This window comes from Dendropsophus ebraccatus, chromosome 6 (assembly GCF_027789765.1).
Source record: "Dendropsophus ebraccatus isolate aDenEbr1 chromosome 6, aDenEbr1.pat, whole genome shotgun sequence".
Classification (NCBI taxonomy): Eukaryota; Metazoa; Chordata; class Amphibia; order Anura; family Hylidae; genus Dendropsophus; species Dendropsophus ebraccatus.
In genome coordinates this window covers 19,318,319-19,334,857 of record NC_091459.1, presented here as the reverse complement: position 1 = coordinate 19,334,857, position 16,539 = coordinate 19,318,319, and the positions used below count along the sequence as shown (strand labels likewise).

General features: G+C 42.9%; 1 protein-coding gene across 5 annotated transcripts in view; it reads right to left on the bottom strand.

Annotated features, from left to right (window-relative positions):
- Positions 1-16,539, bottom strand: part of FAM135A (family with sequence similarity 135 member A) — a 124,847-nt gene that overhangs the window by 42,632 nt on the left and 65,676 nt on the right. For 4 of the 5 annotated variants that reach the window (XM_069974592.1, XM_069974589.1, XM_069974593.1 and 1 more), the window contains exons 2-3: positions 16,331-16,404; positions 8,082-8,187 (exon numbers count right to left, since the gene is read on the bottom strand). In XM_069974592.1, the coding sequence (XP_069830693.1) occupies positions 8,082-8,187; positions 16,331-16,361 (137 nt within the window). In that variant the 5' untranslated portion in view covers positions 16,362-16,404. The remainder of the gene's footprint in view (positions 1-8,081; positions 8,188-16,330; positions 16,405-16,539) is intronic. The other variant, XM_069974591.1, reaches the window with a different exon arrangement.

The following is a 16,539-nucleotide window of genomic DNA, read 5'->3' as shown; positions in this document are numbered from 1 at the left end:
CGATCTAAAGATCTGCCCCTCCCGCAGCTTCCCGCAGTCCTCTGCACATGCCCGCTCAATGTCAGCACGTGTAATAGCGCCGGCAGTGAGCGGGGAACAAGCAGCAAGTAATAGGGGCTTTAGTCCCGTGACAAAATTGTATAATGGGTGTGAATGCTAGGCTTTGGGGGTTGTGATTAGGAGCTCCATAATCACACCCCATGCACATGATTGATCCCCCTCAGTTTCATGATCACAATGGACAATGGACATTATGTGCATGAGCTCAGTAGTCCTGGATATTCATGAGAAGCAGAAAACTCCACCCACCAGCTGCTGATTGGCAGTTAACTATCCATGCTGTGTATAGGCAGTTAACTGTCAATCAGCAGCTGGGGGGTGGGGAGAGGGGTGTGGCAAGAATCCTATTCTCCTGCATATTAGGAGGACGGCTGAACAGAATGATGTAAGTAATACACCGATCTGTTCAGCATTTCTGTCACTAGTTTAGGTTGCCCTAATTTAAGGCAGCATAAACCTAGTGATAGATTCCCTTTAAGTAAGATTCGTCTAGATCCACTGATGTCTGTTGCCCAACGGTCGTCTGGTTTCATTTTTCGGAGCTGAAAAAGAGGAAAATCTTCTATTGCTAAAAATGTTTTTGAAGAATTTGATGTAGCAAGTCTAAGAGAGATAGAGAGAGAACTATTCTAAAGGTTAATAATCACAAGTGTCTGTGGATTATAGCTCAGACATAACACGCACAGTGCAGTACTGCAGGCCGCTCGGGAATATGCAGACAATACTGACAATAGTCGGCCTGGGCGCCAGGATGTCAAATATCTGAGGCTGGAAGATAATTTACTCCGCTTCTCAAGCTTCACAAATACAGGTAACCAGACATGGGTCACTGCACAGAACGCTTTGTGCTCACAAGCTGTTTATTGCACGTATAAAGCACGGCTATCCACCCTATAAACAGTAACTCTCAATAAGACGGCTCTTACAGGTAAGTGTACGAAAACCACTTCATCTATGGTACCAGCCGACATAATAGAAGAAAATTCTACTACTGAATGCATTAGCAAATGTGTCATAGGCATCAAAGAAATTAGAAGTCTACAGGGGAATCAGGGGGTGCAAACACAAGGAAAAACACGCAAGCTCCTCCTAGTCCTCCTAGTAGCTATGCTCAAAGCTTATTGTTGCTGTGGGGATAAACTGTACTTTTTATTTTTAAAATGATTAAATAAAGGAAAGACCCAATAAATTAGGGGAAGGGGAAAGACCCCCTTTAAAGTGTCACTGTCGTATTTTTTTTTTTCTTTTAGAAATCAATAGTCCAGGCGATTTTAAGAAACTTTGAAATTGGGTTTATTAGGCAAATATGGCATTATCTGGATTCAAAAAGGCTTTCCCCAGGGCCCCCCACCACCCCTCTCGTTCACTACTCATTATTAGGAAATCTCAAATCTTTTACATCAGTCGAGCCCTCTCTTTGTTGTCCTGTTTTGGTGCCTCATCTCCCTCCACCCCTCCCTTCTTCATAAGAGAACCATGAAGACAGGGGGGAGAGCTTCAAACTGCTTTTTCATGCTAAAAATGCATTTTTCGGCTAATAAACCCAATTACAAAGTTTCTTAAAATCGCCTGTACTATTGATTTCTGCAAAAAAAAAAAGTAAAAACGACAGTGACACTTTAAGGTACATGAATGAAGTTGGTGTTGCTTCCAATTGTTTTACATATACATTTACCTGTGGGTTGTACATGGCGATTGGTACAGTAAGACTAAAGATGGATAAAATCTATCTACATAGTAGTTGAAAGCCACTGTGAATCCATCTGCAGCGCTTGCAGATTTTTGTCTTGGAATCACCACCGGAACATGTGCGGTGTGTAGACCTTCACATGCATCTGTACTTGAATATAAAAAAAAAAAAACACATATTCCAAAGGGAAAAATGACCTGCTCATTATTATCCCCTCTAGGGTATGTTCAAACTGAGTAACTGTAGCGGAGTCCCATCTACCTCACTGCTTTTCTATGGGAGGGCTCACGTGCCTCGAGTCGTCTCTGCTTTGTGCTCAAAGAATTGACATGTCAATTCTTTGAGCGGAGGAGGACGGAGGCGTGAAAACCCTCCCACAGAGAAGCAGTGTCACACTGAGGTAGACGGGATTCTGCCACATTTATTCAGTGTGTGAACATACCCTAGAGGGGATATCTATATAGATCAAGCAGTCACCCATAATTATTAGAGATGAGCGAACCTGGAGCATGCTCGAGTCGATCCGAACCCAAAAGTTCGGCATTTGATTAGCGGTGGCTGCTGAAGTTAGATAAAGCCCTAAGGCTATGTGGAAATCATGGATATAGTCATTGGCTGTATCCATGTTTTCCAGACAACCTTAGAGCTTTATCCAAGTTCAGCAGCCCCAGCTAATCAAATACCGAACGTTGGGGTTCATGTGTGTTCATCCGTTTTTCCATCGACTCCCATTATAAAAAAAAAAAAAACGGATCAAAACGGATGTGTTTTTTTAGCGGACACAAAAATGAGGTCGACCACCTCAGTTTTTGTGCCCGCTAAAAAAAATTTTTTTTTTTTTTTTTTAAAAAGAAGTCAATGGAAAAACGGATCAAGACGGATGCACACACATGCATCTGTTTTCAGTTAGTCGCGGTCCCGGGCTGCATATAGCCGCACGGCCCCCTCTCTGAACCCCCCCTAACGGCGCAAGGGCGTACATTTACGCCCTTGGTCTTTAAGGGGTTAAATAAAAGTAAATTACAGATCTATATACGATTTGATCTAAATATGATTTGAAAAAAAAAAAAAAAAAGATTGTCGCCGGAGTACCCCTTTAATAATTCTGACGATTTCATTTCACACCTTCATTTCCTTCCATAACAAATCTTTAATGATGTGATTATTACGCGTACTGGTAATTCTATCTTTCCCTTGCAGACCACATAACACCACACAATATAGCGTGCAGCCTGTTAAGATGAAAGTAGATACGGCCAAGAGGACAAATAGCTATCATATCCCGGAGTCTTTCCAGCGACCATTTTAGCAGCACACATGATATTTATAATTAAGTTGTGCTCTTCTGCAATGTTACACCTTTCCTGACATTCACCAGTTGCTTCACAATTCTCATCGATCCAAAGTAACAGATTAGGCAGCAAATTAATGTAAATTTAATGTAAAGCACCTGTTAGGGCTCGGGTATAGTTAAAGGGGATGATTGGGACGTTAAAACAGATGGAACATCCAGCAGACCAGGTATAGGGAGCCTTGGCTCTCTAGCTGTTGCAAAACTACAACTCCCATCATGCCTGGACAGCCAAAGCTAAAGCTTTGGCTGTCCAGGCATGATGGGAGTTGTAGTTTTGCAACAGCTGGAGAGCCCAGGTTCCCTACCCCTGGTGTATACCATGGACAGCTGCTACTAAGGCTGCGTTTACACAGGGTGAAGTTTCATTGCAATACTGCTGCGTCTTCATACAAACAATGCACTATGAAAAGAAAATGCAACGTGTAAACACATCCTGTAAATGCAGCTGTGCTTAAAAGGGGTTGTGCATGAAAACAAAAAATCTTTCAAATCAACTGGGTCCAGAAAGTTATATAGATTTGCAATTTACTTCTATTAAAAAAAATCTCCCAGTATGTATCAGCTGCTGTATGTCCTGCAAGAAGGGATGTATTCTTTTTAGTCTGACATAGTGCTCTCTGTCCATGACAGGAACTGTCCCGATCAGTAGCAAATCCCCATAGAAAACTTCTGCTCTCCAAACTTGAAAGAATACACTACTTTATGCAGGACATACAGCAGTTGACAAGTACAGGAAAATGTGAGATTTTTTTTTTTTAATAGATGTAAATGACAAATCTCTGGCACTTTCTAGTACCAGTTGATTTGGAAGATTTTTTTTTTTTATATTACTTTATGAACAACCCCTTTAAAGGACAGCGGCATTTACAGGACGTCAACAAAGCCCAAGCATAAGTTGTCAGCAAAATTTGGAAGTCCCTCTAGAGGTTGTAGGTGCTGACTGTGTTCACACGTTGCAGTTTTACTTCGGTACCAGTTGATTTGAAAGAAAATATTTTTGGGTTAACTTCCTCTTTAAAAACAGCCTAAAAATGGGAATTAAAGAGGTTATCCAGCGAAAATCTTTTTCTTTCAAAATCAACTGGTGTCAGAAAGTTATATAGATTTGTCATTTACTTCTATTGAAAAAAAAAAAAATCTCAATTCTTCCCATACTTATCAGCTGCTGTACGTCCTGCAGGAAATGTTGTTTTATTTTCAGTCTGACACAGTGCTCTCTGCTGACATCTCTGGCCGAGACAGGAACTCTGTCTCGGTTTTCTATGAATCCCCATAGAAAACCTCTCCTGATCTGGACAGTTCCTGTCTCGGCCAGAGATGTCAGCAGAGAGCAGTGTGTCAGAATGAAAATAAAACAAACATTTCCTGCAGGACATACAGCAGCTGATAAGCACACAGAACTATTCCCTCTGTCTCTGCCCGCTGTGTCCCAAAAACATACTTTGATAATCTCCTATGTTGTATGTAAATTAGGTAAAAATTTATCATTTGGGCGGTCCATCTGCCCAAACTAGTCACACTCATTGGGCCAGTCCAGAGCTGTAATAACACCTCTCTAGGCGTGATTACATCACTGTATACCTGCTGCATCGGAAGGCAGGCCTGGCCCACGTCTGTATTCCGCGTCATCCTACCCCCGCTGTACTACACATGTCAGAAGATATACAGATGCGGGAGCGGTTACGCACGGCCAGGCCCGCCATCCTCTGATGCAGAATGGATACCACCTCTCTGGGTGTGAGTACAGCTCTGGACAAGCCCAATAAATGTGACTATGGTAGTTTGGACAGACTGACCGCCCAAATGACTAGTTCTTTCTAATTTACATACGTGCAGGAGAAATGATCAAAGTATGTTTTTGGGGCACAGTGGGCAGTGACAGAGGGAATAGTTCTATGTTTGGACAGTGTGGGCAGTTTGTTTAATAGCTTTATAGCATACACAGCAAGGACAGAAAACTGCTTATCAGCAGCTGGTGGGTGGAGTTTTCTGCTTCTCATGAATATCCAGGACTACTGGGCTCATGCACATAATGGTGAGGACTACTTATTGTCCATGTTATTGAGGAGGATATCTCTGGATCAGCTGCACAGAACAATGTAAGTGATACATCATTCTGTTCAGCTTCTCTGTCACTAGTTTATGCTACCCATTATTTTTTTAATAATGCTTACTTGTATAACATGTATAAAAATGTATGAGTTTTGGACTGCTCACATCCCTATCCAATACATTGGTTGCTAAAGGAGGAGACTCCTCTAACACATATATAGTAACCAGCATCTGACTTTAGCCAGTTATATAGCGTTCACCTTACACTTTCTATGTTGTGCATGTTCATGATACGCTTACGACATTTGCAGCAGATTTCACTCCATGAGTTTTGCCGTGAAGTCCACTGCGACACTCTGTACAATTATAGTCTATGGCCCTGAATTCCCGCAGAGGATTTTAATTCTGCTGCGAGAATGTATTATAAGCCATATTTAACTAATTAGCTGCCAGGCTGGTGAAAATAATAAATGGCAAATACTTACCTGCCTGGGCTCCTGCTTCAGTTTCCTGGTCCTGGCTCACTGACGACCAACTCAGTCAATCACTGGCTGAGGCAGGACAGCGCACTGATTGGCTGAGCGGGCCGTCACAGAGACGGAAGCAGGAGCCCGGGCAGGTAAGTATTTGCCATGTATTATTTTTACCAGCCTGGCAACTATTTAGTTACATATGGCTTATACTACATTCTCGCAGCAGAAGGAATACAGGGCCATAGACTGTAACTGTACCGAGTATCGTAGCGGATTTCACTGCAAAACTTGCTGTGTGAAATCCGCTGAAAATGCAGTATGTGTGAACGCACCCTAGCTGACACTTTCTCCTAGGGATGTGATGCAGTTCTTGGCACCGCATATACATGACTGGGGCATGGACTTCACACTAGTGCAGGGGTGCACAACCTGTGGCCCTCAAACTATGGCAAAACTACAATCCCCACCATGCCTGGAGAGATAAAGGGTTTCCAGGCAGGATGGGAATTGTGCAACAGCTGGGGGGCTGCACTGGAGGGGGCACTCAAGTGTACTTACTATTACTTTTCATGGGGTGGGGGTCTTAAAAAAAAACATAAAAACAAACTATATAAAAAATATTGTATTGATGTCCGTCATTAAAGATTTATGATCACATACAATGTATCCAACAAAGCTATCAGATGTATGGCTTACATTAGTAACTGGTAATATTCTGGGCCTCTTCTTCCTTGGGATAACATGTAAAAGAAATGAGAAACATGGAGGCCAAAAAAACAGGCCTGCAGTGCAGCAAGCCGCCCGAGGCGTTCCCCATTTACTGATCTGACTGGTCTGGTTAGTAATTGGGAAAATATAAATAGCCACAAAGCCAAAAGTCTCACAAAAGTGTGAAACAAATGTACACAAAGCTGCCGCCTGCCCGACCGGTCCGGCTAAGGATTAGAAGTCAACGGGAACCTGCATTTGTCCTTCTGCTTGTAACGCAATCATTTTCTCCCCAGAAGTCGGGTTAACAAATCGTGGTTTTCATTTTCACTTGTATGAGGAACTTGTATTGATTTAGAAATAAAGGAACTCCGCCGCCATACATCCTGCTCGGCTAGAGGCTTTTTATTTCATTGCTACAAATACATTTATGAATTTTAATTCCTACACAAAAGCAACAGGTTTACGATATTTTATACAGGCAGCAATACTCACAGCAAGGTATAGACATACAGAGGTACATGAATGTAGAATTCAGGCAATATTCCAAATTATTTAAATACCAAATACACCCAGTAAATTATTGGTCACTGTGTAAAAGAATTGGGCACCAACACATCCCAGAAGCAGATGACTAGCTATAGAAACATAGAAGATTGCTGGCAGAAAAAGCCCCCTGGTCCACCTAATCTGCCCTTTTAGTATTTCTTTCTTATCATCTTAGGATAGATATATATGTTTATCCCAGGCAGGTTTACATTCTGCTATTGTAGATTTACCAACCACATCTGCTGGAAGTTTGTTCCAAGCATCTACTACTATTTCAGTAAGGTAATATTTTCTCACTTTACTTCTGATCTTTCCCCCAACTAACCTCTCGCTGTGTCCTCTTATTCTTCATATTATTATTATTATTATTATTATTATAATACTTTTATTTGTATAGCGCACACAGATTCCGCAGCACTTCACATATTTTTTTTTTGCCAATTATTGCTCTTCAGTTCAGTTTTTGTTTTGTTTTTTTTTGCATCAAAAACACTCCCCTCCTGAACCTTATTTAGTCCTGTAACATACTTAAAGGGATAGTGCAGCGCTAAACAATTATTCACTAAATAACACACATTACAAAGTTATACAACTTTGTAATGTATGTTATGTTAGTGAATGGCCCCCTTCCCCATGTTCCCCCGCCCCCGCACGTGGACCCAGAAGTGTAGTGCTCTATACTCACCTGATTCGTGTCGACTCCTGTCCGCCATCTTGTGACACCGATGTCATCTTCAAGCGGCTCCGACTCCGAACCGCTCCGACCACCCCTCGTGCCAGCCCCCCTCTGCCGCTTCATCAGCTGCTCAGCCGCGATTGGCTGAACACAGGGGGGGAATACAGGGAAGGGGGCCATTCACTAACATAACATACATTAAAAAGTTGTATAACTTTGTAATGTGTGTTATTTAGTGAATAATTGTTTAGCACCGCACTACCCCTTTAAAGGTTTCAATCATGTCCCCCCTTTCTCTTCTTTCCTCCACACTATACCGTCAAATCCTTGAGTCTTCCCTGATATGGTTTATGCCTGACACCCTCCACCATTTTTGTAGCCATCTTTGGACCCGTTCTATTCTATCAATTTTCTATCTTTTTTTTTTTTTCCTATCTTTTTCTACCGGCAATAACGCAAAACAGGAGAGAGGAGAAAAAAAAACCATCTATATAAATCAGGAAATATTCTGATACTCACCCTCTCTGAAAAAGATCCACATTGTAAAACTTCTGGAGCTCCACTGAGAATTCCACAGTCGCCTGAACATCACTCATTTTGATTCCAGATGAAGATTCACTATTTACTAAACAGAGAGAAAGCGAGAAAATATAAAATGAGTAATACTGAGACGCTAGTAAAAATCTAAAAAAAAAAAAAGAAGGATAAGAGAAAACAAATGTATTATTCAGATAATCTATGGCAAATCCTTAAAGTAATACTATCACCCCCCCCTTACTCTTTGTGCAGTTCTCTGCACCATCCACAAGTTTACATGCTGCATATTTTATATATACCTGTATAAAACGTGTCTGTGTCTTTTTTTATGCTTCTGGCCTCCGTGTCCCCTGGTGATCTCCAGATCAACCCCATCTAAGAAGCCACCGGAAAGAGCTGAGTGCTGTACTCTGCCCTCTCTGGCGGCTTCATAGAGAATGAATAGAGCCACAGGTCACATGCCAACCCGCGGCTGTATTCAAAACATAGGAGCTGGGGGCCGATCTGGTGATCGCCAGGGGGAATGGAGGTCAGACCTCCCGCGACCTACATGTCCTCTATTCTGTGGATAGGGGACAATTCATTTTAATCGGAAAAAACCCTTTAACACATACTGTAAATTAAAGTGTCACTGTCGTTAATTTATTTTTTTAAGAAATCAATAGTATAGGAGATTATAAGAAACTTTGTAATTGGATTTATTAGCCGAAAAATGCATTTTTATCATGAAAAAGCAGATTGAAGCTCTCCCCCCCCCCTGTCTTCATGGTTTTCTATGGAGAGGGGAGGGGTGGAGGGAGATGAGGCACCAAAACAGGACAAGAAAGAGTTAATTTGCAGCTACATCACCGGGCTATGTCCTCTGAAGTCAGTACTGACCCCTCTGACCTCTGAAAATCGCCTTTCACACAGCTCCCGCTGTGTAATCCTTTGTTCTCTGCCGTCGACTAACCCCCCCCCCTCTACTCTCCATAGGTTACACAGGGCCCGACTGATGTAAAAGAGTCAAGATTTCCTGATGAGAAGCAGTGAATGAGAGAGGAGGGAAGGGGGGGGGGGGCCGGGGAAAGTCTTTTTGAATGCAGATAATGGCATATTTGCCTAATAAACCCAATTACAAAGTTTCTTAAAATCACCTGGACTATTAATTTAATCATATATAGGGATTCATCTGCTATGGAATCCAACAAACATTAGAACTCAGAGGGTCTATTCACTATGAACTTTAAGTAGTAGTTCTCTGCATAGTGCTTGGTGTAAAACATCCCTCTTTATAAGAGGACGGAGCAGGCCTCTTTGTTCCAGGGACCACCAGGCAGTAATAGATGGCATACACTAGCCATGTGCCCCATTTTACAATAGCTGTGCCATTTCAGAGAGGTCATTGTTGTAGCTTTGCCCGGGAATGGGGCTCTGAGTCCTCCAGGCAGTCTGATGGTCCTGACTGACAGAACTCTCCCTATACGCCAAATGTAGGGAGAGACCGCAGCCATTGGACGCCCCAGTGACAGAGTCTTTTATCGTACAGATTTTACAACTATGATGGTTTCTGCAATATGGCACCGCTCAAATGAATCATGTATCATTGTTGTAAGGGAATCTATCAGTGGGTGGCATAAAACTAGCAACAGGTTTACATTTAAATTGTAATTAAAAGAGTTATCCAGTCAGGTAAAATACATGTTGAATCATCCCCTCCCCCTCCTGGTGACTACCAATTTGTTTCATAATTGTTAAAGTTATACTGTCATCCCTCTTACCCTACGTGGGTTCTCTGCACCATCCACACATACCTGTATAACCCTTGTCTGTGACTTCTTTCTGCTCTAAAATTTCTATAAAGCCTTGCTTAGGTGAGCAGAAAGAAGAAAAAAAGACACAGACAAAATCACTTTAATAACTTTTCAGTCTCCTTCCCCCAGTTCTGAACCTAATGCTGTTAAAGACACATGAGCTGTTCTCTCCATCTCGGCTCTGAACTCCCTCCTACCCCCTCCCACCCGAGCCAGCAGTGTCCCTGGCTGGCTGTTTTTGCAGCTGGAGAAGTGTCATTCTGATACTGATGCTATTTATCTTTAGGTGTCACCTTTTGCTGTACAGATCACTTTACAGCAGCCTCCTCTTATCACCACAGTCACAACAGGAAGTCTCAGCTTAGTTTCAGCCCCAGTGGTGAGAATAAAAACCACAAGATCTCAGGATTATTTTATAATATAGACAGTAAAATAAGAAATTTGAAAAAATATCATATAAATTCTTTAAAAAATTTTTAACATAAAAACTTGATTTAAACAATAGATTATCTGTTGACGCATTCCCTAAGCCAACTAATAGTCGAAAATCAGACTAGACAGTCTAAAATGTGTCAAACAGTCAACAATAAAGCTAAAAGTACTTGCAGATGGAGTCCATAACCATCAAAACTAAACAATCACTGAGCTCGAGGTTTTATTTGCTCTCCCTGAGCTCAGTGATTCTTGTGTTTTGCTGGTCTACTCTTCATTGTCCCTAATAGCCAGAATCCTGCTCCATACTGCTGAGGAATAATAACCCGAAACAGCTGTCTGTGGATGGTAAACCCATGGCATGCTGCAATACTCGCAACTGAGTTAGACTTTGACGCTAAAGGGGCCACCCTGGTGTTTCCCTTTTTGTATCCTAATACCTGCAACGGAGTGGGACTTAAGGGGGCTACCTATCAGGGTGGATTGGTGATCTCCTCATAGGGAGGCAGCCCATGGCAACGTTGTTCCTTCCCAGGAGGGATATCTGGCTATTTCCGTGTTTTGAGACTCGTAAAGAAGGTTCAATAGACACTATTTTCGTGGAGTCCATAACCATCCAAGAATTATGTTTTTTCATATAAAGCAACAAGGAAGTTTAATAACACTGCATTAGGTTTTGTTGAAAACCCAGTCATAGAGTGCTGGTTACCGAAATGGGAAGCAAAGGTGCACACCCGCAAAGCAAAGGTATTATTGACCTGACCGCCACCACGTCCCGCTCCTGGACTCCAGCCGGCAGTCTCCCTAGCTTCCCAGCAGCTACATCACAACTCGGCTGACGGATGCCCCGCTGAGCCAGTCGGTGATTGGGGCGGGACATCGCTGCAGTCACTGATTGGCTAAGCAGGCTAAATCGCACCCGTTTATGTTAAGCAGAGTCGTGATGTACCCTGAAGCTGGGAGAAGATGACATCCGGTGGGGTTCAGGAGCCCAGGGATGCAGTGTAGGCACGAGGGCTACTACGCATATTGGGGTAGATTTATCAGACATGGTGTAAAGTGAAACTGGCTCAGTTGCCCCTAGCAACCAGACTCTTTGGAAATTAAAAGGAATCTGATTGGTTGCTAGGGGCAACTGAGCCAGTTTCACTTTACACCATGTTTGATAAATCTCCCCCATTGTCTTTTTATGTTCCCCCCACCCCTTGCAGCTTCCCCCCCCCGGCTGGACTTCTCCCTAAGGGTGCCTTCACACCTACCGACTCACTGCGACACTGCGAGTCGGCTAGGTCCTGGCAGATCACTGTCATTACATACACGCAGCGGTCTGAACGACCGCTGTGTGTATGTAAATCTGCCAGCCGCTTAACCCCTTCTGATGACGGCCGCCTCCCGCTCCGCTCTGTATACATACCTCTTCGCTCCACGGGGTCCCGGTGTCCTGCTCTCGCGCCAGTGTGTTGCCCTGCCGCAGCCACTGATTGGCCGGGCGGGAGAGCAGGATGCCGGGACCCCGTGGAGCGAGGACAGGTAATGTATACAGAGCGGAGCGGGAGACGGCCGGCACCAGAAGGGGTTAAGCGGCCGGCAGATTTACATACACGCAGCGGTCGTTCAGACCGCTGCGTGTATGTAATGACAGTGATCTGCCAGGACCTAGCCAACTTGCAGCGTTAGAGTCGGTAGGTGTGAAGGCACCCTAAAAGATTTTTTCCCCTAGTTTCTCCTATCAGTCAGTTGCATTTGAAATTCAAGCCACTACACCCTGACTGCCTGAAAAAGCTGGATCCAGTCCTGGGAAATTTCAACCAGTTTCCCAAGACTGGATCCAGCTTTTCCAGGCACCCAGAGCGGAGCGGCACAAGCTGATAAGCCGACTGCCGAGCTAACGGAGCTCTTTGCTTTGTCAATACTGTATATTCTCTCATCTCTAATGCCATCCAAAGCTGTATGTAAAACGGCAAGGTCCTGATCCATCCAAGTACACACAGCCCGAGATAATACGACGTACAGGCATGGTTTCTGCCAAGGAAGGCAGGTGATATTCGGTCTCTTTAAAACCCTAATTATATTCCTACCACAAGCAGAAACAATCTGTGCACGTAGATTATTTTTACTGCAGCTATTATACTGTGTATTTGGAGCGCTGCCCGGGATTAAAGAACATCATTTGCACCCCTCTGGTTACCAAACACAATTCTAACACACGTGGACAAGCAGAAGCTAAACCTCAAACGTTAAGCAAGTAATTCACTTTCTAAGGAGGAAAAAGAGCTGTGCACTTCATGTAAACTAACAGGTAAACACAAGGAACGCTTCCTGGGATCAAAGACCATGGATTGCACCCCTCGGGTTACAAATACAATTGTAAGGGAAACTTTAAAAACACTTTAAACACACTGATCACTGAGGTAAACACTTGTAAGGCCCATTATGATTTCATAGTTACAAAGGAAAGGTTTTTTTCTTTTTCTTTTTTTTTTCCTTCCTCCAAGCAACCCTCTCTTCGGCCCTGTTCACACTGAGCAACAACATTGGAATTCCGCGGCGGAGTGTCCCCCGTGCTCAGTGTCTCACTGTGAGTGAAGGAGAGGGTGCGCGCTCCTCCGCTGCTGCCGCTCTCCGCTTGAAGAAATGACATGTGAACGGGGCCTTAACGGAGCGACTTTTAACAATTAACGACTAATGATCGCAAACGAGATTGTTTACCGTTAACCTGAAATTGTCCACCATATTACACAGAATGATAATCGTAGTGCTGCGTTTACACGAAGCGATAATTCGCCCAATCGATCGTTTAACGATTTCGATTTCGAAGCAACGATTAGGTTTTTATAACGATCACCGTCAAGACGAATAAATTCTTTATTGCGATCGTTTTTAAGATCGCTTAAAGTGACACTGTCACCCCCTTTTTGCATTCTGACATCTCTACACAGGTGTAAAGGGTAAATTTAGCAGTTTTCATACCTTATTTTATATCGTACGTCATGGTGCTTGTTCAAGTAAAAAGTCATCTTTTATCAACTGCAGATTATGTTAAGTGGGCGGGGCCTTGCGGCATTAGCGCCACTTAGCCCTGCCCACAACGCCACAGTTGGCCCCACCCCCTCACCAACCATTGGAACAGGCTGGCCTAAAGGTGGTGTTGTGGGCGGGGCTATGTGGTGCTACTGCCGTGAGGCCCCGCCCACTTAGCACAATCTGCAGTTGATAAAAGATGACTTTTTACTTAAACCAGCACCATGACATATGATATAAAATAAGGTGTGAAAACTGCTAAATTTACCCATTACCCCTGTTGAGATGTCAGAATGCACAAAAGGGGGTGACAGTGTCACTTTAAGCCCACCTCACACACAGGGTGAATCTTTGAAAGACTGTTTACACGAAGGGATCTGCAAATTTTTAGCGAACGACCAACGGCGATTTGAAAATATATTGAAAGATCACAATGAGCGATTTTCGATTTTGATCGTTCGCTGTGTTTAGACGAGCCGATTATTGCTCAAATGCGATCGTTATTGCGAAAATTCTAACGAATCGTTCTGTGTAAAAGCAGCATTAGTTACGATCGTTTACTCCTTCTGATCCCAGCAAAACAATGAACCATGTGCAATTACACTGAACGATTAGTGAACAAATGCGGAACTTGAGCGATCGAATGTGGAATTACAGCCAGCGATAGGTTCAGATCTAAATCAACGATCAACGGCATACGAACGATTTTTCAATCGGTGCCTGCAATTACATACAACGATTATCGGTTAAATTTTCGCGTATAATTGTCCCGTGTAATAAGGCCCTTATGGTCCGATTTTACTTCTTCTCTTTGGTCCCCGAGCTGTTGCAAAACTACAATTCCCATCATGCCTGAACAGCCACATCCAAAGCTTTGGCTGCTCAGGCATGATGGGAATTGTAGTTTTTTAACAGGCCGAAGGTTCCCAATCCCTGTCTTAGAATGTTCAGTACAAAAACACCAAATATAATAGTTTAAAAGGCGTCAATCATCAAATCTTACAGCCTACTAATATGATTACCACATTGTTCCATATTTCATAGATTGTCCGTCAAACGGCTGCAACAAATCTTTCATGTAGGCTAATTGTTGCCTTCTATTACACCGTAACGGCCGATAATCGTTTTGTGTAATAGGGCCTTAAGAAAGGAGCGACAATGTGCAGATTTAACCATGACTCCATGTATTGCCTATTGGAGCACAGTATGTATTCTGCAGATAGGGAATGTGTGTCCGTGGTGGTAGAGCCACATTACATAACAGATAGACAAAATAAAATAAGGAAAAAAAACAAACTGATACAACGTTGTCTATAGCCTTTCGCTAAAGTTTGAATTCTAAAAATATTTTTTCCACACTGGAGGCCACTCATTTGGTTGCTGCACTGCACAGTTTGAGGCAGAATAGCAGAGTTATCTCACTATCATTAGAAGCAGGGAGGTTTAAAGGGTTGCTCCCGAGAAAATAAATTGTTTAAAAATCAACTGGTGTCAGAAAGTTAAGACCGTATTAGACAGCCTTGTAAATTACTTCTATTTAAAATCTTGTATTTTTCTGTACTTATCAGCTGCTGTATGTCCTGCAGGAAGTGGCCTATTCTTTCTAGTCTGACACAGTGCTCTCTGCTGCCACCTCTGTCCATGACAGAAATTATCCAGACTAGTAGCAAATCCCCATAAAACTCTCCTGCTCTGGACAGTTCCTGACATGGACAGAGGTGGCAGCAGAGAGTTCAGACTGAGTCAGACTGAAAAGAATACACCACTTTCTGTAGGATATACAGCAGCTGATAAGTACTGGAAGACTGGAGATTTTTTAAATAGAATTCAATCTGTTATAATTTGTACAACTTTCTGACACCAGTTGATTTTAAACTAAAAAAAAAAATCTCCAGAGTACCCCTTTAATACAAAAATATTTGTGTGGCTGCGTTTAATTCTGAAAACTCTTTTAATGATTTCCATCTAGTTACCAGCACAGACGCTTTCAGATATTTTATGCAGAATTTTATGTTCCATAAGTTAGTTGGGAAAATCCTTTCAAGGGAACCTGTCACCCCCCATGCCGGGGTGAAGGCCGCCCGACCCCCTGCTAGAGCCCCGGATACTTACCCCATCTCGCCAAGTCCTGATCCTGGAACCGGTCCCGGGACGGATATATCCTTTTCAAAAGCCCGGTGCGCACGCTGCAGAGATGAGTGCGATGCCCATAGAGAATGGGATTATTTTGACATAATGCTTAAAGGGGTACTCCGACTAAAATGTTTTTCTTTCAAATCAACTGGTTTCAGAAAGTTATATAGATTTGTAATTCCCTTCTATTTAAAAATCTCAAGTCTTCCAGTACCTGCCAGCTGCTGTATGTCCTGCAGGAAGTGGTGTATTCTTTCCAGTCTGACACAGTGCTCTCTGCTTCCACCTCTGTCCATATAAGGAACTGCCAGAGCAGGAGAGGTTTTCTATGAGGATTTGCTGCTGCTTTAAACAGTTCCTGTCTCGGACAGAGGTGGCAGCAGAGAGAATGGAAAGAATACATTACTTCCAGCAAGACATACAGCAGCTGATAAGTATGGGAAGACTGGAGATTTTTAAATAGAAGTAAATTACAAATCTATATAGCTTTCTGAAACCAGTTGATTTGGAGGGGGGGGGGGGAAATCGCTGGAACACTTGTCAGGAAAAAGACATACAATAAACAGATGCTTCCTATTATATCCGAGGTTAAACTGTTCACATTGTAGAAAAATCTATAATAAATAATATAGATGGTTAATGATCTATTACTATGTGGCCGGCTGAATGCATATCCCCTATCTGCTGCTCTTCGTACTGGTGCATGGATTACATTGGATAGTTTGTATCACTGCAAAAGCCAAAAACATACTTGAAAATTCAATGCAGAAATGACCCAGCAGGACAGGAGCTTGAGGTGACCATCTGTGCCTGTACATTATTTATGATATCAGACAAAGCGGTGGGCCTTACCTGTGACAAAGGAGTTTCCATTGCAGCTCATTTCCAATTATCCATGCTTGCTGCCATAAGCACATTGTCTGCACCTCCGAAAGAAAAAACAAGAATTCCTTACTATTAATATTTCATTCCCTCTGTGTTCTCGCAAGGACGCATGCACACACACTGATCAATGAACGCTAAAAGCTTCCTGCCCTTCCCACCCAGTCACTCCAAGTCCT